Source organism: Gymnoscopelus braueri (assembly GCF_963280865.1).
Source record: "Gymnoscopelus braueri genome assembly, chromosome: 11".
Taxonomy (NCBI): Eukaryota; Metazoa; Chordata; class Actinopteri; order Myctophiformes; family Myctophidae; genus Gymnoscopelus; species Gymnoscopelus braueri.
In genome coordinates, this window is record NC_137613.1 from 42,120,160 (window position 1) to 42,144,430 (window position 24,271).

Sequence of the window (24,271 nt, forward strand, 5' to 3'; positions counted from 1 at the left end):
AAGAACCTCTGCCCCAATTTTGTCAAATCGGCCTAATGGTGGCGCTATAATAATCACAGTTTGGCCTGTAATTCTTGAACTGTATGTAGTACAATCAAAATAAAATGTCCCTGGATTCATTGGATCATAACACAACTCCCCTAGGCCCTGCCTAGCCATTTGTGCCGGACTAGATTTCCTGCCATTTTGCGTTTTCTTCAAAACACACATTTTGTCCAAAACTCACAAATCGTTACACATTACTCCGGCATGTGATCAAGATGTATCAGTTTGTGGGCCCCAGCCTGGCGGAGACCTGCGCTCCAAGGAGCACACTTTTCTAGTTATTTGTCAGTTGCTCTAGGTCTACTGTAGGTTATACAGTGAAAGGACTAACACCAAATGGTACAGAGAGCAAAGGCCGCAAAGATGTTTGTGTGAGACTTGGTGTCCTCTTGCTAATAGATGCACTATCATGTATCGTGCACTTTCACAGTCAAATATAACAAGCCTTGTGGTGAGACATTAATGTCATCGCTAGGCAACTCATTCATAAACAGAACTCTCATTACTACACAGTCCACTCTCTTTTTGTTACAGTGAATGTGTCGTACTCTTGCTAACATATCAAATGTCAGTACAAGACAAATGTCTAACAAGATAAACTGGACATTGTTGAACTATGACCATTTGCCAGTGAAATGTGATTGGAGACTGAATCCCAGTGGGAAGACAGGCGGTGCTGTCTGCATCTGTTTGCTCTGTTTTGGACAGATCTACGTAATGGGGGTATAATTAGAAAGCTGGCTCACCATACAATGCAAAGCTGCACACAAAGACCATCTCTGCTTCTCTGTACACATGGCCCCTACAATCACTAATATGATTTACTTTGCAGCCTCAGGAGCACTAGAATGTAATTTATGGCTTCCCAACATTACCATACATTCTCTTTGTCGTAATTCTCAGTTTCTGCATGGTATATTTTCCTGGTAACATCTTGACCAGTGAGCACCATGACCCAGCAAGCACAATGACGTCATGATGACGTTATGATGACGCCCGGTCATCACCCCGGTGACGTTCAGGACTAGGCCAGATCACAGCCCATTTGGGGATGATCTTTACGTCATTTACAGGACGTCATCACCGGGACATCATATGGACATTTGGACAGCAATTTTGGGTGATGAGAAATGTGTTTAGATGACGTCCTGGAAGTGACGTTTTTGTGGTCAGGATACATTTTGGTTGAAATCAGGTGATATTCTGGGCCAGATCTGACTTGTCTTGGTTTGACTTGATCTAGCCGCAATCGAGACGTCACTGATTGGTCCGGGTCCTGACTGTGCTTGCTGGGGAGTTCTGCCTTGCAGAATACAATAGTGTTGGTAATAGGCAACATCCTATTGAATAACTTCCTCTCTATGTTCCTGGAAGGTCAGCGTTTGCATAGTCATTTCATGGTTCTACGATATGAAAACTACCATGGTTCTCAGCCAGGTGAGCATGTACTGTGTGGGCGATTTCTTTTACGTTTTGGGCCCATTCCACGTTACTCAAAGTGGTATGGGTAGTATCAGAGGGGTTTGGCAGCTTAAATTAGTAGACATTGAGGAGAGAGCTAAGTGGACAATGCTACCTAATTTTATATTGGTTCTCTGCCAAATGTAATAGAAAATACTAATATACAGCACACTGAATAGCACTGAATGTGAATCTATACTGACACTAACCCTCACATGCCAAGCAAATTTATAATCTTGCCTGAATTATGTTTTCAACCTTCTGCTTGTTTAGATCCTACCCAGTGATTTCAGCCAGCTATCATCATTACTCATCATTCACATGGTGGCCATTTTGCTCTTATTCCGTGAACAGGGAGGGCTTGGGGGCTATGACGTAAGAGCAAAACCTCCTGTGAAGTACTCGTCTTGTATAAAGTCATTTGTGTGCAAGCACCTAATCCACCCACTAATCATCAAAGTCTGAATACCATTGCACCGTGACACTCAAAGCATAACCAAAAAAAAACTTTGAGTGAGAAGGATCTAAATAATTCAGTTGAATTTCCTCCTCGAGGCCAGTACTTTTGGTTTCACTTTTACTGCAATACACAAGGTAAGGGATTGTCTATTCTCATTCTCTTTCTTTTTCCAACACCTTAGACTTGAATGCCTGAAAGAATTTGATAGCATACCTACTTTTTGTTTAAACAAAGTCTAAAGGTTGCCTTTCATCATGTTTTAAATCTGAGTGTTAAAAGCTTGTTGGTGAATTTGGCTTCATAAACCCTGCATTCGATCACAAAGTAGGCCTATGTCTAACACAACAGAAGCAGGATCTGTGTGGTAGACTACCACAGGGCATAGACTCAAATTTGTAGGAAGAAGAAAATAGGTCAGAGACCGAGAGTATTGCTTTAAGCTGTGACTTCTATGCTTGTGAGAGTATGGCTTGAAAATATCCTTTCAATAAGAAAACTGTTAAATCAATGACACAGACAATCCTATAAATGACTTTGTTAATTTACTGTGAATTGTTGATGCTTTTCTTTACACATTGTAACGACAATAAGTAGGCTCAAATGTGATCTAAGCACCTTTGCCTTTAACTTTTACCATAATGTATGATTTCATTGATCAGAATTATTTCGATTTTGCATCTGGGTTGTCATCATCGGTTGTCCATAAGAAAATAGGAGTGAATAGGATCTAATCCTGTTTTGCAACAACTCAAAAGAGGAAACTACAGTTTCACCATTGTCAACTAGAGCAGTATGGGGGACTGAGCTGCATCTCATTTGGGTCTGTCCTTGAAATGGCTTTTAGATAACAACAGATGAGCTGTCGTGATAGGCCTTGAGGACTTGCTTCCAAGTTTTTCAGTATGGATGTTATGTTCTGCAGAACAACCCAACATATATGAGCTCAAATAAGTTATGAAAAATTTAGGAAAGGTGTTTTACTTTGTATACATTATTTATACTGTCTAGAGTAGACTGTAGACAAATTAGTTTATATAGAGCCATGCCTCAAGGTATCCTGATGCTTATGCAAATGTTATGACATGTTATTACTATCACTCTGAATACTGCAGTCACTCTGGCTCTGGTACAGACTGCAATGCTGTTTTGAATAATGTAAACACAGGTGTCTTTACACTGCTGACATGCGCAATCGTGACAGCAGTGACTAAAGATGGCATTCAACAACACTATATTAATCCCCCTCTTATTATTTCATGGGCTGGGCACTGGGGTCATATGCCAACAGAATGATGCACAGCCCAATGACAAGATAAACGGCACATGTCTATACTGTAGTTATAGGAACTTCACTGCTGCGGTTTGACACAAAATAGTAACAATAGTTGATGACATTATCTAATACTTCACTAACTATTTCACAGCTTCCCATTAAAGTCACATGAAACTCATACTGAAGGCAAAAGCAACTATGAGAAACAGTGGTGGCAATGTGAAACCACTTCAGATTGATTCCTACCATACTCCATGTGAATACAATGAATACTGGTATTTTGATATGTTATTTTTTGTACATCATTTGATCATATTCTGTTTCTAATTGAAAACTAATGCAACACAGAGATATAATGCAAAGTAATGGTCAAATAGTTCTACATTGTATTATGTCCACAGGCCTAAAGCTTCCTGACAGGTGTGTGTGCTTCATCACCCGCCTATCAGACACAGGCAGATGGGACAGACAGTGTTATGTGGATCAGATAAAAATAGTGTGCTATAAATGAATACGAAGCGTCAGGCTGTGTTGAAAAAAGTCCCATGCATTTGTGTGGAATTCCAACAACAAGGGTGTAACAACATGTTAATTGATAGTTTGGGGGGTTTACAAAGTCATATAAAGGAAATGCAAATGTTGCAACGGCTAGTTTCTGCATTTTAATCTAATCATGTCCTTCAGGTCAGACGAGAAAGGGGGGTGGATGAATGGCACTGAAGTGGTATCTAGTCAAAGCAAAGACACAGGGGTCCTCAAACTCCTACTGCACTAGCTAGGGTACTGTTCGATAGTTGCCCACTGCTAATAGTTAGCATGGGTTAAATGCACAGGGCAAATTCCAGGTATGTCCAATGTTGTCAATTATTTGTACAAGCTTTTGTTTTATTGGATCTTGTTTACTTGATACACTTATTTGTTTTAGCGCTTGCTCATTTGATTTTCCAATTTTTCTCATCTGTTTAAGAAAGTAGGTAGCTGATATATTGCACTTTTACCTTAGCGCTAGGTATACTCTTAGTTGCTTGTTTTAGAAGAGAATGCACTAAAGACTTCTGGTGATTATTAGCTTTCTTGCCTACCTATGTTGACATAGGTATGCACTTATTATAAGTCACTTTGAAAAAGCGTCTGCTAAATGACTGTAATGTAATGTAGGCCTACTACAACCAATAACATTTAAATCCCTGATTGGTCAGTGGCCACAGGGGAGATATTGCTCAACCACTACTTGTCAACCAGTATGGGGCCTCCTACCGGAGACCAGGCACATAGGCAGGGGTCTACACATTTCTCAATGGAAGAGTAGAGTAGGGACTGGGAGACCACCCCAACCACACTGCAGTGCAGACAGATGTTCAAGTTATTGTATTACTCTATGATCAGGCATGCAAACAGCCCCGAGGTGAAAAAGGTGACAACATGTTGTTTTCTTTTGGGTCAGGTGTCACACAATTGCCCTATTTGGGTTCAAAAAGGTGACTGTAGCTGAAAAGTGACACTTTTGCATGTCTGTATGATACAGATTGGTCAAAATGACGTTGTAGTAACTTTCGGATGGCAGCTTTAAAATATATCAAGAACCTGTGTCCAAGGATTGATTTGCTGCAGTTTAGAGATTACTTGAAAGGTGGGCGTCACTCAGACTGGCTGCAGCAGCAGAGCGTGGCTGTGCTGCTGCTTGTAGGAGAGCTGGTGAAATTTGACCCCTGCTGCTGCAGCTATACGCTCTGCCTCGCGGTCACACGGCGTCCAGGGTTGCCATGTCCGCTTATTATAAGCGACTTTGGGCTTGTTTTAAAGTAGCTTGTAAATTTGGTGGTTGCGTTTTTTTTTAATTCTTTCTACATTGTAGTTGCTTATTTGGTCTTGTTTCCTAAATGTCGTTTAAACCAGAGGTTATCAAACATTTTCATGGCAAGGACCCCCCCCCATTCAAGATTTGTGTTGTTAAAATGTTTAATGTTCCAAAATTACCTTTTTTCCTCAAGATTTTTTGTTGTTGTTTAAAATAGCAGATCTACAAGCTTACGATGCGACGCGTTGTGAGCTTGTAGATCTGCTATTTTCAAAAAGCCATATCCTAGTCGCTTCCTATGGGCGTGTTTTCCTAGACCCCTCTCGCAACATCTGGCAACCCTGCACGGCGTCTCGCGCGACTCCTCCTAATTAGATCGATTGGTAGCAGCAGCGTTAGGGAATGGTCGTTATCACATTTTTAACAAACATTACCTTCACCCTCCGACACGGTGTAAACATGTATACTAGGCGTGCTATTTTTTATTGAGTCACAGTGACATCAATGCAGCTACCGAGCGGTGAACCGAACGGAATTGGACCGTCCAGGCTCTGGTAAATAAGAGGACATTGCATTCCGTGCGTTTGTTTTCCGTGTTGCTATGCTAGCTGCTAGCTTAGCCGCGCGTCGCAAGCTAGCAGCTGCAGGTATTGAGCTAGCTAACGGGATATTGTCAGCGTTGCCATGTCCGCCTATTATAAGCGACTCTGGGCTTGTTTTTCTCTTAAGGCGCTTGTAAATATTGGTAGTTGCGGTTGTTGGGCTTGTTTCTAAAGTGTACTTGCTTATTTGGGCTCGTTTCCAATGTTTTTTTTAATCATTTGTATTATGGCTGAAACAGATGGTTCTCTAATGTTCATGTCAAGGACCCGTTTTTTTTTTAATGAATAGCTGTGATCCAGTCGCTTCTTTTGGGCTTGTTTTCATAGACCTGGTTGCTTGGTTTTAATCTCATAATCTGGCAACATTGGATATTGTTCTTTCAGATCAAACCAGGAAGGAAGGAGGCAGCCTAGCTTCACTTTAAGCCTCGTCTTAACCACCGACTGACGGGGAGAAAATACCACGGCCAGTCTGGTGGAACCAGTCGAACGGTATGTAGTTGTAGTTAATGATCACTAGCCAATTGATGTGTCCATCCCCCCATTTTTTTTAATGACGCATAAACGCAAGCACAACAAGTGTCTCGAGTAGGTGCGTTGAACCACTTGGTGTTAAAGCTATCCTTGGCTTTAGCTTTGGCGTAGCCATGGATCAAGACTATTATAGATTGATTTTATCTTATACATTTGCATATCTACGATCCGAAAGCAAGTCAGACTCGATAAAATACATCTATGATAGTCTTGATCCAAGGCTAGCTTTGGTGCCAACTTAAATGATACCATAAGTTTTACTTAAAAAAAATAAATAAAATGTAAGGCTTCTATCCAACTCGTGGTGTCGTGTGGGTGGCAGCTGTTCAATCTTGGGTACCCATGCATTAATTAACAACATGGTTGCGCCAGCCATCAAAACAAATTGTGTAATAATGAGTGTCTTGTGTGTTCTCTCTCTCTGCCTTCCCCCACTCTACTCTATCTGATGCACGCACGCACTCACTCACTCACACTCTCTCTATCTCTCTCTCTGTGTTGGGGCCCACCATTGATATCAAGGGTAAATATGCCCTTAAGCAAAATTAATGAGCTAATAGACTGGATGGCCATGATACGGTAACTATATCATTCCAGGCAGTCACCGATACAATATAATAACAAAAAATACATTTTGTTTTGAGAAAACTGACTTCACCTAAGTTTGTCCGTTTAAATGCCGGTTAAACGTGTTATTAAACAAGGATCTGTACCACAACCTCAGCAACAAATGCTGCCTTTTGCCTTCAGTACAGTCAGCTATGGTCTGGGTTCATGGGTTGATACTGGTAAGAGTCTCATGAACATCAAATACAATGTGTCTCCGTTTGATTGGACCCCAGTCCACATTGGCAAACAGCTCACATACTGGCTTGTTTTCAAAGTAAACAAACTGATACAGTTACTAGATGAGTCCACATCCACGATGGGCCTGATAACCCAGATGAACATTGCATACCCATACTCACCTCAAAGGACCATAAAGTCAGATATTTTGTGTTTGTGGTTGTCTTCCTGCGTACTGCATGCTTTGCTTTTCTGGAACCAACCACACATACTTGTATCTCATGTTCCTATCTCGATTAAGACTTCGCTAGAATTAGGCACAGAAACCACATCCTCTGTAAGACTAATGAAATGGGTGCTACATTTTACTAGGTCAGTTGAAATCTTGCATTTGAGAGAGGCCCCTGATTAAAGACTGGACTTGTCCAGTTGTGTTTGGCTATGCCATTGTGGCTGTACACTGAATGCTTAAGGTGAATTGATGGATTCATAGATAGACCTTTATTGATCCCGCAGCACAGCAGAATATAGCTTAAATGTCCTGCCTGTGAGACCAACCTGCAACCCTAAGCCATTCTAGTGGAATAATCTGGTGAAATATTAATACTTTGTCCTATTTCCTATTTAAATGTCAAATGTCAATGTCTGTTCCTGGTGGAACAGCCAGTCAGTGCAATGTAGTGCTGTCGTAAAACAAATTTCGGTATGAAAAGTAATTGCATTCGAATGCTAAAAATGTAGTGTATTTTATATATATTTTAAAAATATATTTGTGTATTTTCCTGACCTACCACCAATGCGAAAACAAATGCTTTTATCACGTCATGCATGATCAACAATAATAAGAACGTATGGTCGCTGCCACACCACCCAATGTGTCTGTGTTGTGCATGCTCGACCGCGCGTGTCTGGTCACGCTGAGACACACCACGTTGATTCTAGCCTCGCGTAGCCACTAGCCAGACTGTATCACTGCGTGGATATGAGTCTGGTGCTTCTATGAGGATGTTTTTTTTCTAAGGGGGCGGGATCAAAACAATGGCTCTGGATGCAATTTGTTAGACCTACAACCAACTACCAATTACAGTCTCCCATATTTGAATACTGGGCCCTGATTGGTCACCCCAGACTTCAGGACCAGGAAATGGATTCACAACGGAGTGGTGCCAGACCCAAATCGCAGAGGGCAACATTTTTTTTGCACTGGTCCCAGGCTACGTTGATTCAGCGCAGAGGCAGGCAAGACTCCTCCCTTCCTTAAAGTTTCCCCCTATAAACGTCACTTGAAAGTTACGTTTAAAGGGATATGTCACTTTAAAACAAATTGGGTAATTTTATCGTCTACTCAGGCTTTTGTGAGCCCCACGGACAGTTTTTAAGTTGCTTGATTCAGTATTTAGATATTTGTGATTCATTTTATCAGACACGCCCCCCCTCCTATACAAACCCATTGTAACTTCAAACTCCATTTTGACCATGTTAGATTAATCGGAAACACCCGTCCTTGGTTCTAGTGACTGATATTGTCTTTCTAATACATGAAAAGACTTTATTTTTGGGGGGACATAAAAAAAATGTAATACAATAAAAAAGATAAAATAAAATAAATGAAAAAAGTAATCAAAAAAACACAGCCCTCTCACGTATTAGGAGGGCAGAATGAGTCACCAGAATCAAGGACGGGGTGTTTTTGATGAATCTAACATGTTAAATATAGTTTGAAGTTACAATGGGTTTGATAAAATGTATATCAAATATCTAAATACTGAATCAAGCAACTTGAAAACTGTCTCACAAAAGCCAGAGTAGACAAAAAAATTACCCAAAATTGTTTTGATTGTGAAATATCCCTTTAAGAAACTTTAATAGTTATGAAAACAGCGAGGGTTTTTATGTAACATTATCCGTCTGTAATGTAGAGGAGCTCTTCTCTGCTTCTCTCTCTCACAGCCGTCCCACTCAACAAGCAGTTGAGCTGCAGCTCCGCCTCAGCCGATCTGCAAGCCCACAACGCGTCGCTGATGCAGTGTGGGCTTGTAGGTCAGCTGTGTTCCCTGCGCGACACCGTTGTACGCCGAAGCAAAAACAGGCACTAGGCAGGAACGCACAGACATTATATACGTGCGGAATTAAATTAAAGCCATAGCCCTTCACTAATATAGTGGGTTTCACTATTTTGTTTAGCCTGGTATTATAGCATTTGTATGTGCACGTATTTGTTTATTATTGTACAACTATACATTATTTGATATAATTATAGAAATTATTATTATAAAAAATACACAGACTAGAGGCATGGCACACTAATTAGTAATTACCATTCAGTACATGTTTGCGAACACTGCACAGCCTCGATAATGAGGAGACCGGTAAGCATGCAAATATGCATGCAGACTTTTAGTGCCTTTATGCACGTCTAATGATTAAGCTAGCTCTTGACAGATGCATTTATTGTGCACCACTCCCTCTTCATTGCTGAATTTTTGCTGACGTGACTTACAGAGCAACACATTTCATTGCAAACAAAGGTGCTCTTTGAGATCAAGGCATTCAGTTCTGTTAACAAAAGTTTAAAATTCTTTATTAGAGCATGGCTGCCACTGTGAGTACTTGATTCCACCCTGACAAATGCTTCTCACTTTCACTGATATGTGTAAATGTCAGCCATGTTCTTTTTGACTAGTAGTAGGTCAGAATAGCTTATTGTTGGTATCAGCCTGTTAGACCATAAGCCTGGGTGCCTGGTGCCTCCATACTCTTTGCAGTCCCCATCCCTGCGTTGCATGTCAAACATACTGTAACATATGCTCCTTAGGGCTGTCCCCTAATCGATGCATGTTTTTTTAGGGGGGGGGGTGCATGCGCGGTAAACTAGCACAAGAAGTGGAGGAGGAGTGGTTATATCGCAGGTGAAAAGTGAAAACGAAAGTGAAAACAAGTTTGGAAGCATTTTGAGGTTATGAAGGACACAGACCCTAAAAAAGTCCAGCGTTTACTCTTTAAAGCAGCTAGCACTTGTTGCATGCGCACCCCCCCTTATAAACCTTATAAAACAACTCTGTCAACTCTGCATTAAACCCGCGACTCTGAGCCGACTCAATAAATCCTAAGTCGGGGACAGCCCTAATGCTCCTATTCCGGGGCTATTTCCTATGTCTAGTCTAGTGATTGTGATTGAAAGTTGTTAAAATTTGACTGGTGCCCAACTTAAGTCAAATATTTCTGAAAACAAGGTTAGGTGTGGTTGCAGCATAGTACTGCCACACTATTTCATATTATCAAACATTGTATCACCTACTGAGATTTGGTCTGAATCAGTCAGATATACAGATGTATGCAGAAGCATTTGTTTCTCATTTGACCAGCATGGTTTTACACTTTCAATGCATAGGCATTGCGTCACCCGTCATGTATAGTTTTTGTTGGAAATATATGTAGGCTAATCCTACCAGGCAGCGTGTTTTTTTCTTTACCAAATACCAATATATTTTAATGATGACGATGAGTTCTTTGTCAAATTATGTTACACATTTTCTCAGTAATGTGAGACTACCTCTTAGATTCACTAGGGAGCAATTTGTTTGGTACACACCAAAATTCACTTCAACTTATGGTTTGTTTACTTTGCTATAATATTTCCCAGAATGATGTTTTGTTACCAGTGAAATGGAACACATAGGCCATTTGAGCTCTGACCCATTGACACTCCTGACCCCATTTGTGCCATTTTCTTTTCCACTGTCAGTATTTGCTCTCACCCAGGGGTCTCCCTGGGTCAACTGAAGAGTTACCTGGCTCATATAGTCGTAATGTGTTTTCCCCCAAATCTTTGCTTAATGGAATACCGGGAATGCTGTCTGTTGGTTACTGTTTAAATGCATTCATAAATATGGATGGTAGGTTTGACCCCCTGACTACCCAGTGGATCCCATTGTCTTGGTCTGCAACTTTGTACCTACCTGCTCTGCATTTATGGTATTGATTCAAGTCAAGACCTTTTCATACTGCGTTGAATGTGTTCTCCCATGCAACACACTTTAGCTAAAGTATGGAGACTTTGCTGAAGTACCCATTTAGGAATTCATCTGGTAGTCTTTCAAAAGTGGGTGAAGTGCAGCACTAGAATATGTGTAATTTTCTTGTATCACCAACTTAACAAGCAACTGAGATGCTGAGATGTAAGGAGTTAAAGAGTCAAAATACACATGTTGTTCTAAAATGTTTATGAGTAGCTGATGGTGTCCACTTTAGGACTCTTGTAGCTATCCCTGGGGAGTCTGGTTGTTTCTTCTAGATTGCTACTAGATTGTTTCTGCCTGAAGTGGACCATGCCAGCTTTCATTGCTCTCTAGCAGAATGCAGGTTGTGTCTGTAGCCTGAAAGCTGCTCACTGTCTGTTTTTGCTACCTGCTGTATTGCTCTTACAGCTGTCTTTTAAGATGTGTTAAAGATAACGTATTGCTCATGCATTGTTTAAATGGTGAGCTTCTGTGTGTTGCTGCTAATATTATCCTTGCTTAAGTTTCGATCCTGTTCTTCTCTTTGTCAAGGTCATGAGGCGCATTGGGACTGTTGGTGTCAGGGTTAAAAGCAGAGCATGAGTCTTGATGACAGCAGACAAGGTGTTAGGCAATTTCACCAGGCACAAGCTGTCAGAAAGCAGATCTAGATCTGCAAGGCTGTTAGCACTTTAGGATGATGTGGTTTTCTTTTGCTCACTCAGGAAGCATTTAGTGAGTTAGTGTACAAAAAACAGCCGTTAATATAACTTGTTAAGTAACTCAAGTAACAGCCACCTCTTCCTTGTTTCATTGACAGGAGAATTGTTTTAGACAACCGTCACAGCAGAGATGTCAAAGGCCCCGAATTCTCCAGGTCCACCTAGGTCCCGCTCTAGATCAAGGTCTCGCTCCAGATCAAGGTCTTATTCACGATCTCGATCCAGAACCCGTTCCCGATCAAGATCCAGAAAACATCGCTACAGGTAATGTGTCAGCTTGTCTTCCTTTTAAATCACCTCAATTTAACAATGCCAGGATCCTGCATTTGTTTTTATACTAAGATGGGAAGAAGATTATCATTATTTCTCTTCATGTTATAGTTCCAAGTCTATACCTTACAGTCTTTCATAGCAGTTTAATTTTCAAGTTGATCATCCAATTCTAGTTCACAAATATAGAGTATCAGTCAATGCCTGCCTGGGCTGTGTCTCAGGACCAAATCCACTGAGAAATGAAAGGCTCGCATTTCAATTCTGCATTTACCCATTACATCCATTTGCTCCATCATGACAGACAGCCAACATGGTACATACTTGAATGGTCTCAAAGCACAGTCCTCCCATGTTTGCCAGACTTAACATTAAACAGTCTCAAGTCTGTTTATTTGAACTAGAGACCTGCAGTATATGTTGTTCCATCTGAAAACTGAGGGCAATGAACAAATGTTGGGCACATATTTCCCCAATGAAATATAATGATTGAGAGAGTTAAACAATCATACATTTCAACTATGTTGGGAATAAAAAATCAAATAAAAAACTCCCTATAGAAGTTATAACTAAACACAAGCATCACTTAAGCAGAATGGTTTTATTTGTATGTGTTTTCTATCCTGAGTCTCTTATTCTATTGAGCAGTCACCAGACTTCAAGTACAGAACAATGATAGGAGTAGTCGCTTCCAACAGGTCCAACAGGAGGATAGATTCACATTCCTGTTCTTCTACAATGTAGAATCTTCATTAACATGAAGACATTAGAAGTTCAACAGCTCTTGGGAGGGGGGAGTCTGTTCCTGAGTGTATTCACAATTGAGAGATCAATTTGCCTTTGTCTTTCATTATGGGAAAATCCTGGCAATCAACACTTGAAATGAAGGACCTCTGATCATGTGTATTTTTTCTGACTTAAAGCTACATTATGTTTAGGTAATTTTTTTTGTGTGAAATACATTTGTATTTTCACCTAACTGTATGGTGGAGTATGGTAATACAATATAACTAACACAATTGCGGTGGTTTAGTCTCCCAGCTCTTCTATTGAGACATTTAGAAACGGTTCTCACTGGTAGTATCACTACCATTGAATTATTCTCAGTTGATAGTGATTTGCTAGTTGCTACCTGCACAAAGTTTACAATGGACAACAATATTCTTTGTATATTGACACAAATTAAAAATAATGGCAAACAGTTGTACAAGCTAACGATGCGTCATATCGCAAGTTTGCAAGGTGTTGATGGCTTGTAGATCTGCTCTTTTTCGCATATGACAACCTCCTATGGCGCTGGTTGAATGGGCTCCTCTACGCAGCTGGATGGTCACCGCAGCTCATAGACCAGTAATGCAGAGAAGAGAGCGCTTATCTCGGTCAAAAACAAATCCTGTTCATTGTGTCGCAGTAGCGGCAACATTACCTGGATTAATAACTGTAATATTACTGTTTTGGCAACTGTAATACATTGCACAACTCTTTACTGGGGGAAACTAATAATATTACAGTAATATATTACTTATAAGCCCAACTCTATTGTTAAAAATACAAATGTTTTTCAACACGCATGCCTTTTTGTGGTTCCACTCAGGTCTTGACCTCTTTAAACTATATTCTTTTTTTTTTTGAATGATTAGAGGGTGATTTGAGACCATTGCTACACCAAGTCAATGATTTATCACAAGTAAAAGCAAATTACTTGGTTACTAGTGACCATGTTATATCTCCCTCATACCCTCTTTATTTAGTCTCAGTCTCCAAGGACTGCTGTACATTGTGTTCTGTTGTGTGGCCTTTGGTAGTGCTTCCATTCAACACACAAGGAGGCAGTGTATGGGAACGTTGATAGAGTGATAGTCTTGCCATTCAATTCCAATGAAACGCGTCAAGGGGTAAGCTGAGAGACATGGTCTTATTACTGATCCACCAGGTATCGGTTGACATTAATATTTTACACATAACTTAAACAAATCTATCTATGCTTGTTCCAATTTGCCTGATACTTTGTTTTGCTTGAGTTCAAAGTTTACTGCGGGCTTTGTCAATGATCATTGCTGTTAATGGACTCACCATCAAGTTTATACACGGCTGTTAACTTGTTTATTACTGATTTAGTGTGAAAGTACAAATGTATTCTCTGCAGTTTTTGAATTTATGGTTAGGATTTTGTTATACACTTGGTAAGTCTAACCATTTTTAATGGTCTAAACTTGTACCCTTTGTCAGTCAAACGCTGTATTTGTACTAAATGTAACAGCTAGTGGTCTTAAATGTATGAATTAGTGTTTGTTGGTTTGGGTCTTGTATGGATTTTAGAGTGTTAAAATAACAGCTTCTTTTTTTTTAACAAGTCAGGTTGAAGGATGAATGTCACCATGCATATCCATACAGGGGCAGGTTGAGGGCTCTTCCCTCAGTGGCGTTTCAGTGTAGTGTAGTGTCTGACGTTATATTGCCCCCTTTTGGCCAGAACAACAGTTGCCCACTAGAAGGTTACGCCACATGCTTCATCTAGTACAATGGCAAATGTTTTTTGTTCTTTCTCTTCCTCTCATCCAGCTCTAGGTCTCGTTCCCGCTCCAGATCATACTCTCCGTCCCACAGAGACAGAAACTACCCCACCAGGGACTACCGAGACCAGAACAATCGAGGAAACTTCAGGGGTTACCAGCGTGGTTACCGCAGGCCTTTCGTCTACCGAGGTAGACCCAGGGGCTATTATCCACGTGGCCGCTACCAGAGCAGGGGAGGTAGCAGCAGCTATGGCTACAGATCCAACAACTGGCAGGGTGCTGGCAACTATCATGACCAGGACCATCACTCACACAGCCCAAGGAGGGGCCGCTCACGCACCCCCCCCAGGAAGCGTTCGGGCAGCCGGAGCCGTTCCCGCTACTCTGACCGCTCGTCCTCCGGCCGGTCCCGGCGGTCCAGGCACTCAAGCTACTCCTCTCGATCCCGGTCCCGGTCATTATCCCCGCGCCATCGCAGCAGCAAGGGGAAGCCCGGACCCAAGGACACTAAGGAAAGGCCTCCACAAGAGCAGATGGATAGGACGGACCAGGCGGCAGATGGGAGTGCTATCGAGAAGGTATCCGGAGGTAAATGGCTTGACTATGACGCCAGCCCCAGACAAACCAGCCCTAAAACTGGCTCCACTGCTGGAGCCAAGGCGGAGAGTTCTGCTGCAGCTGACGGTAAAGGACCAGCGAGTGGTGGCCCAATGTGGAGAACCGTTGGCAGTAACCCTGCTCCTGTGCCTGTCGCCGATGTAAAGAGCCCTACAAAGTCCCCTGCAAAGACCGGGCAGACAGCCACCTTCAGCGGGTTCGGATTCTTCTCAAAAGATGATGTCAAGTCCGGAGATAAGAGCGCAATTTCCTCTGCATTCAAAAAGTATGTTTGTTTCTTTACTGTCACAGTTAAGTTTCCATGATGATTTTATTTTCCTTCTTTGCAAATTGTGTCCACACAGTGTTTGACATATAATTATTCTTTCAAATGTGTTCAGTCTGTGCCAAGCCACAAAGATCCTCAGAAGAATACAGGTTAAAATGGATGACATAGGACTCCTCTTTTTATGTGTGAATAACAAATTGGGAAAAGTAGCCGGCTGTTGTCCTCTTCTATGCATTGAAAGGAGATTGTATGAATCCCTCTTATTTAGGAGCTGGTGGTTAAGTAAGTATTTATTATTGGAATATGGGTCCTGGTCAGTAATGTTTGCATCAGAGATGGGCATTCCATTGTCACTATTTCTCACAGATTGATCCCATAATTCGGACTACATAATTACCGACCAATTAATCAAGCATAATAGTCTTATTAGAACACCCCTATCAAACAATGAGTTTTCACTAGGGTACAAGATTACATTTTATAGTCAATTAGTAGGCTAGGCTATAAGTCCATTATAGTCTAGTAAAAGCTTTCAAAGTGTCTTTATTCATCTCATCTCATTACATCTCATCTAAATGTACATGCCCATCTCTGATTTGTTTAGAAATTTGCCTTTGTCTAATATTTGTTCTGTAATTTTAGTGTCTAACCCATATTCAAAAACAACAAATATTCAAGTGTTTTAAAAAATAAGATGTGTAATAAATAGTCAGTGCCATTGTCTCTCTCAGGTTCTTGGCAGAGTCTAAAAATAAGAAGCCAGATGAGGAGAACGTCCACGATAAGGAGCAGGGGACACCGGACAGGGACGTGGAGAAAGGCAACAGCAAGGCAGGAGGCCTCTTCAACGCCACCGCTGCCGCGGCCTATGAAGAAGACTCCAAGGAGGAGAAAGGCACGCCTTTCTTTGATGCCGGTGAAGAAGAGTTCCTCAAGTCCCACGGGCTGAAGGGCAGGGAGCCTGAAGAGGAGGGTGAGATCAAGTCCAAGACCACCAAAACGCTCACCGAAAGGGACATTTATGGGAAATGGGATGACGAACCTGCTTATCCAACTTCCTACCCGTCTCGTAAGGAGAAGAGCCGCAGCAGAGAGGTCGAGGAGGGAGAGGAGGACATTGAACAGTTGGAGGAGGAGCTGTACCGCAGCCGCAAGCACAGCTCCAAGAAAGAAGAGAAGGCTAAGAAGAAGGAGAAGAAAGAGAAGAGAGAAGAGAAGTCCAGGCGGAGTCCGTCCCCTGCTGCCCCACCTCCCAGAGGCTCCAACAGCAAGGAGAAGGACAGGCCCTTGTTCCCCGTGGCCATGGCGCCAAGAGATGAGTCCCCCACTCCGCGCTTTTCTGGGAAGAGAGAAGACTTTGATCCCAAACTTGTTCCCAAACAAGGCTCCTTAGATGAAATGCCCAGGTACATGTGTAGTGCATATAGTGTACACCTCAATGAGGTATGCAATATGAGTTTATGCTTCAAGACATTTTCTATTCTAACAGCCAGTTTGGCCAGTAACCAGCTTTTTTTTAACCACAGGTGGTTGTGTTCTATTGTTAATATCTTTGTTGGCTTTTAAACCAGTGAATGGTTAGTGAGTTGGCTGCAAGAAGGCATAAAAAAGTCAAACTACAAGCAAAGAAATTATCAGGTAATTAGTATTTTGTTGTTAATATGTAATTTTTTTACATGTTTTATTTTGTTATTGACTCTTTCAGCTCCTCTGGAACTGTGCCTAAAGAGCGCCGTGCGCCGGCCAACCCCACTAAGAAAGATCAGGAGTTCCGCTCCATTTTCCAGCACATTCAATCTACACAGATCCGCCGCAGCCCTTCGGAGCTGTTTGCTCAGCACATAGTCGCCATTGTGCATTACATCAAAGGTACAGCATGGTCTGCATCGGGTTTGTCCACATTTCACAAGATTCTCAAGATACACGAGAAAACGCAGACTGACTCGTTGGCTAATCTGTCAGATAAATGTAACAGTGGTGATAAATGATTTGACACTATCAAATCATTGTGAGGTACCTTCACTTGTGTTATAATACAAATACGTTGAAGCTGGTGTTTGCTCAATGACGTTATCCTGTTTTTGTTTCCAGCACAACACTTCCGCTCCTCAGACATGTCTTTAAGTGAGCGGTTTGCCATTTACCAAAGAAAGGCTGAAGAGGTAGAAAAGATGAAGCAAAGGAAGAGCCCAGAAATCCACAGGTAAGGTTATCAGTCTCTTGAAACCTAGATCACACCAGAAATTGTCAGTGAAATTCCTTGTGTGGCCGCCTGGGACTAGAAGCTTGGCGACCAAAACACAATTTACTTATGTACTTATACCTTCTACTCCTGCCTCACAAATGACTGCATGCTGCATATGTTTAGTTTCAGAATTAAAAAAAAGGGTTATATGACTAGGGTAAAGTGATCGTGTCCTCCCCAATGCTACTGCTCCCTCCAAGGTCAACACAAAGTAGTGTTGCTATTGGTTGATGGTGCAAATTCAAAACCTGTGTTAAACCTCACCAACATTATTGAAGGAATTGCTGCTAACAATATCTATTAATTCACGAAACCTATGTGTGTCTGTCCCGGGTCTCCGGTGCCACCCGACCGAACGGCCTAAACTTGGCGCGTGTCCCATATGACCCGGGGGTGTGCAGAGTGGAAATTCGATTGGACCAACTGTTTGCGAGAAGCGAAAGACCACAACTATATGCAGCACCGGCCTCCTTGATTGACTAACCCGACCTGTCAGCTTCACTGATTGGCTGAGTATTGCGTCATGTTTGTACCGCTTCGCGAACATAAGTGTGAGAAAATGTGAGATATGTCCAACATGGCAGACAACAACATTAGGCAAAGGAGTAGTAGCCTGGCATGGCCTGACTAATATCACTACGTAGATATTAGTCTGGAATCTCTGTGTGGAACCTGCATTTCCGAGGGGCAAATAAAAAAATGCCTCTGGTGATAAACCTGGCCCATATTTGCATACTGGACCCTGATTGGTCCCTCACAACTTCGGAGGGAGAGAAATCCAATCTCTATTGAGAGGGGACAGACCTAATCTGCCAGGGGCATTTTTTTTTTTGCAATGGCAGATTCGTCTGGAACCAGGCTAAAGGAGCATTGCCTGATACTGCGATACGTGGCGTGCATTTGTTTTAGGACTTGTGTAACTGCTACTAAAGTGCTTACATTATAGACTGCTACTATGGGTTATCTGTGGTTTTGCGGTCACATGAGAATCATGATGGGAAACATTTTACAATATGGTCTTGAATATGTGTAGACCTTAATCTTACCTGGCTTTCTTTCTGCCTCTTCTCTTTAAGGAGAATCGATGTCTCCCCCAGTGCCTTTAAGAGGCACTCTCAGCTGTTTGAGGAAATGGAGGAGGCCAACTACAAGGTGACCAGAATTTTTGACATTTCAAATATTTGGAAAGAAAACAAACCTATTTGTGCCGATCTGAAGCAGCAGTATTCAGCTTTGTGCTTTTCTTTCAAAGGATGCATAAAACTATATCAGAAAGAGCCCAATTGTGTATTGTAAATACCAAGCAAGTCCCCCACAGCCTATGAGATATGGTTATTGATTATGTACGAACTCAAGCAAAGGCTAAAAGGAGGTGAATTAAGATCCTGAGTCCAAGCCTCTCAAGGGATCCTAATCAGTGCCATTACCTTGTAAGTATTTCTTCCTCAAAAATAAAGCAAAAAAGTACTGTGAAATTTGCTAACTTGCAATTAATTTAAGAGCGCTTTAAAATACTGCATGCCACTTGTTCCCACGACTAATGTTACTATGTAAAATGTAAAAAACGTGGTTGTATGTGTTTGTGTGTGTGTTTGTATACCAACAGCATTTTTTTTTACTGCTGTTCTAATTGTGGAGAGATTTTGATTGTATTATTACCAGTAGAGGGCAGTAAAGCACTATAGATATTTTAAATATTTTTCCACCGGAATGATGCATCTATTTTGGGGGGGTTGCTTCTCATATTTGCCTACTGTTTACCACTCATACTCTTTTGCCATTTGTTTATCAATAATGCAGTTAACAATGCGTAACTCGGGGCATATTTGATGTATCTCCACAGGATCCGAGTAAAAAACTCAAAGGTGATGTGATGGACCTGCGCCTGGACATTGAGAGACGGAAGAGGTTCTCTGGGAAGGAGCGCGACTACAAGCGGGAGGGGGCCGGGAGCCCCTCAGGCTCCCGAGGACCGAGCAGAGAGAGGTCCTCTGAGAAATCTGCCAAGCACCACAAGAAATCTAAGTAGGTTTCTTCCCTGGTTCCACGGTATTTGGCTGTATCAACCCCTGAAATGTATTCTTCACTTTAGTGTGTTCCATATAGACGCCGCTACACCCTCATGAAATGTAAGGTTTACTTCAAACATAGCCATGTAATGATTGCAGTTCCTGATGTGAACTTTTCTCCACACTTGCAGGAAGGGTAAGAAGAAGCGGGAACGCTCGCCCTCGTCATCCTCCTCTTCGTCCTCTCCCTCCCCTTATCCTCCTTCCTACAGGGGTAAAGAGTACATGGGAGAGGGAGCGGAGCACGAGGAGGAGGGCTACGGTCAAGTGCGCTATCCCCCACGAGACTACCCCGGGCCCATGGACAGGCCTCCCCGCGATTATGAGGGTCACAACATGGACAGGGGTAGAGGACGCGGATATGTAAGTTCTCCTCTCGCCTCGTTCACCTCCTCTTCTAGCATTGTATTGTTGCTAGGAGACCTGTGAAAACCCTTGTCAACATCCTGTTTGCCGTTTACGTCACAAGTAAATTATTATTATATAAAGAATATAGAATATTTTATTGACATTTTTTGTAAGGCTAGGCTCTGATGTTAAGTCTTTGCCCAGGCCAACGGGTACAAGCGAGAAGTTCACAAGGGTTGGATCATTCAGTATAGTGGTGTTATTTACAGCATGAAAACATCAATATGCATTTCACCAGGGATTATCTCGTGTCATTTTGCTGTAATTCTAATAGTTTCTAATGACATCACTGTAGACTGCATGTCTCATTGTATTACAATTCTCTATTCTTAATGGCACCACTTTAGACTGCGCTTCTCTGCTTTGTTCCTTCCTTCTAATGATAAGGAACATAATGTGGATGATGATGATGATGGTGGTGGTACTCTTTCATACATATCCCATGTACTACCTGATTTTGTAAAGGTAAAGTAACAGACATCAGTGAGTGAAACCCTACTAATGTAAAGTAATGGGTAGTGTTCTGCTAGTGTAGCACCTGATGGTTGTCTAACGTGTTCTTTTTCTCCCATAACTTATTTTTATGGACAACAGCTGAATTTTTTTTCTTTATCCGTTGAACGTTAATTTGAGCATCGTGTCACACCTTCTGAATGGATGACACAAATGAGAGCCAGTCAAGTTGTACTAGTTCACTTACAGAGAGATTGAACTTGTGTCTCGTTTTGATTTCAGTACCCCAGAGTGAGGGGAAGGGGCTGGAACAGAGGCAATTACCCAGGCAACAACAACAACAACAGCAGCAATGGCAACCCTCCCAATAGCAATGCCCCAGTGCGCCCTCCAGAGGAGGAGTGGGACCCTGAATACACTCCCAAGAGCAGAAAGTATTACTTTGTGAGTACTCTACCCTAAATTAGGATTTGTTTTACAATGGTGGAGATGCATTATGCCTTGGCTTTAGGAAGAACATATGGTTTACCTTAATGACATTCTAAAACGGGTTTATCATACATAAGACTCCCAGACTAGTGATTTAAAATTACATAATGCAGTAATTAAAACTAGGAACAATTTGCAGTTGTGTTGCTATTGCCCATTAATGCCACATGAGGGTGTTAAAATGCAAGTTCTGTGAGGTCAGGAGGCCCGACCTTGCTCCAGCCATGGTCCCATTTCTGCCTCTATGGCTGCACACTATTAAAGTTATAGTTAAGTTGCGCATGGGGAAATTCGCTGTCTGCAATTGACCCATCCTAACTATTGGAAGCAGTGGGCAGCCACTGAGCAGTGCCCATGGAACGGTTCCAAGGCCAGTGCTGTGGTCAAAGGCACTACTAGTAGGCTGTTTTAGGTGGGGGAGGAAACCACCATAAACACTGGGAGAACATGCAAACTGCACACAGAAAGGCCCCAGTTGGGTTCAAACACAGGACCTTCTTGCTCTTTGGCAACAGTACTAACCAATGAGCCTCCTTCAGTGACAATATGGCAACGGTACTAACCAATGAGCCTCCTTCAGTGACAATATGGCAACGGTACTAACCAATCAGCCTCCTTCAGTGACAATATGGCAACGGTACTAACCAATGAGCCTCCTTCAGTGACAATATGGCAATCAGGAAACAAGTAAAATGTAGGTGTGTTGTGTCACTGAGCACAACCATAGGAAACCAAAGGGATGACAACACTGCTATGTTAATTCAGAGTGACTGCTGTGTTTTACGGTCTATGTAGCACCCTACCGATTGAAGGATGTTGTTGTACACTGAACTGGCCATCGTTCGTCTTTTTGTGAACATGACCTTGAAGATGGAAAATCATCCTGGGTCTTGTTCTAATCTCTATTCTAGTAGTTGTCAGTTAATACATCATTCATTACCATCATCATCATCATCATCAACACTTAAACCACGGGGCTCATTTTTTGTGCAGCTGACTTGCAACAAAACAGCAACTGCATTTGGTAAAAACAATTGCAATAAAATAACAAGGAAGCACCTATGGGATAGTCCCTTGAAGACTTTGCAACAACTTCCTAAGTCTTTCACACATCCCTGTCAATTTGACTACTTCTTCCTCTGACTGCCTTCCCCCTCTCTCTCCAGCACGATGACCGGGACGGTGAGAAAACCTGGGTGGACAACCGTGGGCGGGGCCGGGGGGCCTTCCCGGCCCGACGGGGGCGCTTTGTCTACCGCAAGGGGGGAAGTAGTCCCAAGTGGACCCACGACATGTTCCAGGGAAGCGAAGAAGGGGAGCTGGGAGATGACACCATGGAGATGGATCATAAGGAGGGAAAGACAGGGGTAGATGTCTCTAATTCACAGCAGTAGAGACAATTGACTCTCATTACTGTCGTCTTTGCTTCACCAAAAGGTGACAAGTGACCCTCTGTCACAATGTCAATGGTGGTAATTGATTTTTCCCCCCACTTGTTTTGTCTTTTCTCATCCAGCTAAGTCTTGATTTAATTGATAAAAGTTAAAACTAAAAAGGTGCAAGCCACCTCACAGTGAAGAGTGAAGGAAGAAATGTGACGATGACTTGAATGATATTTGAATGATCTTTTTTACGTTAGTTGGTCTTTATTTCTGGGTGTTTTTAATGTAAAGGTGCATTTAGTTTGTCTTGCTTTGCAGTTAATTGGCATTGAGCCAATCATCCTCTTGTGGATGAACGTATTGAGGCAGCCAAGCTTCAAAGATGGCTCAGATTTCTCTGAAAACACGACAAACCACAAATGCATTTGTGCCTTAGAAATGATCGTTATAGAGATATGTGTACTTGTAAAGTCTTTCTTTTTTATACTGCTTTTTACTTGCAGTTCTGGAGAAAAGCATGCAATATGTTTTTTTTATGTTGGTTGGCTCTGGGTCGTGTGCAGGGTGAGAGGGCAGTTATTAATCTTCACTGTGTAAAACATTAGCATCATACCTCGCTCCACGGGACCAATCAATTGCCGGTATGGGGCTCATATAACAGCCCTTTATCCATTCTCACCTGTAGAAGTTTGCATTCGTCACACCCCTCGTCTATTGACACCTATCATTTATTTTCGAACCATTAGCATGAAGCACCAATACAACTTTATTTCTCTGTAGGAGATATAAAGGTTGTATTATAAGAGTGTGGTGCAGTATCCATTGATAATAGATGTTTTATGTTTTAAAGAAAAAGAACTAACTGTAAAAAGAAAATGGAAAAGAAGTATAACAAATATAATTTGGCTTGCTTTGATTTAGAGCTGATACAAAAATGTAGGTTTGAACCTGTCATTAGTTTAGCTACTGTAACTGGCTACCTGTATTTACATCTAAGGGGGGAGGATCATTGCAAACGGATAAGTACAGATATGGCTTGGGTTAGGAAAAGTGATTTACCCCCCCCCCCTGTTTTTACTAAGAAATTAGAAGGCAGAAATGACGGTTATCTTCTAAAACAGCAGCTCAGTTACATATATTATTGAATTTAGGACATGAAAAGTGAAGACAATGTCTTAATTTGTGTCTAAAGTTTTTTATCAAATGTACAATGAAACAATTTAAGTATATTTGACGGGAGTTGACAAAAAAAAGTGTAACCGGTTTTGTGACTCTCAGTGCTGCTGTGCTTCCTTCCTGAGGCTATATGTACTCGACTCTATGTACTTCCCGAGGCTGTATTTAGGACCTTCTGTTGTATTCAAACCTGCAACTTTCTTTTTTTTACTGTTCCTCGAGAGCCTTGTATTACTTCTTTTAATTTTCAATAAATCTTTCCTTTGATCCAGTTCAGTTGTGTGACAGTCGTATTTCTTTACAAAAATGTACTGTTAAGTTAAAATTTGTAAAATAATTAATAAAAAATAGGCTCTTTTTGCAAGAGTTAAGTAATGCTAAAGAGCGTGCAATCTCAGAGCCTATAAGGAACATGATCTGTTTTTACTCTAGACAACTGTGAATAATGATTTCGGCATACCTCATGTCAGGAGATGTTGAGTCTAACTAAAACTGCATTGAGAGTTGTTTTCTCTGGCTCTATAACAATCGCCAATTTAGCCAGTGACATTTCCAGCAAGACACTCAACGGACACTGGACACAAGAAACTTCAGTGCTTAAACAAGCACCCTTTTCATTCAAGGAGGGCTGCTTTAGGAAGAAAAACCCAACCCAGCAAAATATAAGAGCGTCTCTTGGGACATACCTTGGACGCAAT

The 24,271-nt window shown here is 41.7% G+C and overlaps 2 protein-coding genes across 5 annotated transcripts in view; one reads left to right on the forward strand and one right to left on the reverse strand.

Annotated features, from left to right (window-relative positions):
- The window catches only part of myo1g (myosin IG), a 419,914-nt gene that overhangs the window by 53,452 nt on the left and 342,191 nt on the right, over positions 1 to 24,271 (reverse strand). The gene's annotated exons all lie outside the window — the stretch shown is intronic.
- thrap3b (thyroid hormone receptor associated protein 3b) lies at positions 1,925 to 23,845 on the forward strand. 4 transcript variants are annotated; one of them, XM_080443383.1, is made up of 13 exons: positions 1,925 to 2,100; positions 6,024 to 6,131; positions 11,778 to 11,943; positions 14,512 to 15,348; positions 16,083 to 16,757; positions 17,057 to 17,220; positions 17,443 to 17,554; positions 18,673 to 18,748; positions 19,440 to 19,621; positions 19,797 to 20,028; positions 20,461 to 20,538; positions 20,809 to 20,970; positions 22,182 to 23,845. In XM_080443383.1, the coding sequence occupies exons 3-13, from the start codon at positions 11,810 to 11,812 to the stop codon at positions 22,407 to 22,409; spliced, it is 2,880 nt and encodes a 959-aa protein (XP_080299509.1). In that variant the 5' UTR covers positions 1,925 to 2,100; positions 6,024 to 6,131; positions 11,778 to 11,809; the 3' UTR covers positions 22,410 to 23,845. The 4 variants fall into 4 exon arrangements, with proteins under 4 accessions (XP_080299509.1, XP_080299508.1, XP_080299511.1 ...); XM_080443382.1 differs by lacking the exon at positions 1,925 to 2,100 and adding an exon at positions 5,396 to 5,591; XM_080443384.1 differs by lacking the exons at positions 1,925 to 2,100; positions 20,461 to 20,538 and adding an exon at positions 5,397 to 5,591.

Coding starts and splice junctions, on each gene's coding strand:
- thrap3b (XM_080443383.1), top strand. CDS start 11,810: ATGTCAAAGGCCCCGAATTCTCCAGGTCCACCTAGGTCCCGCTCTAGA. Junction 18,749..19,439: donor TGGAGGAGGCCAACTACAAG/GTGACCAGAATT, acceptor GTATCTCCACAG/GATCCGAGTAAAAAACTCAA. Junction 20,971..22,181: donor AGAGCAGAAAGTATTACTTT/GTGAGTACTCTA, acceptor CTCTCTCTCCAG/CACGATGACCGGGACGGTGA.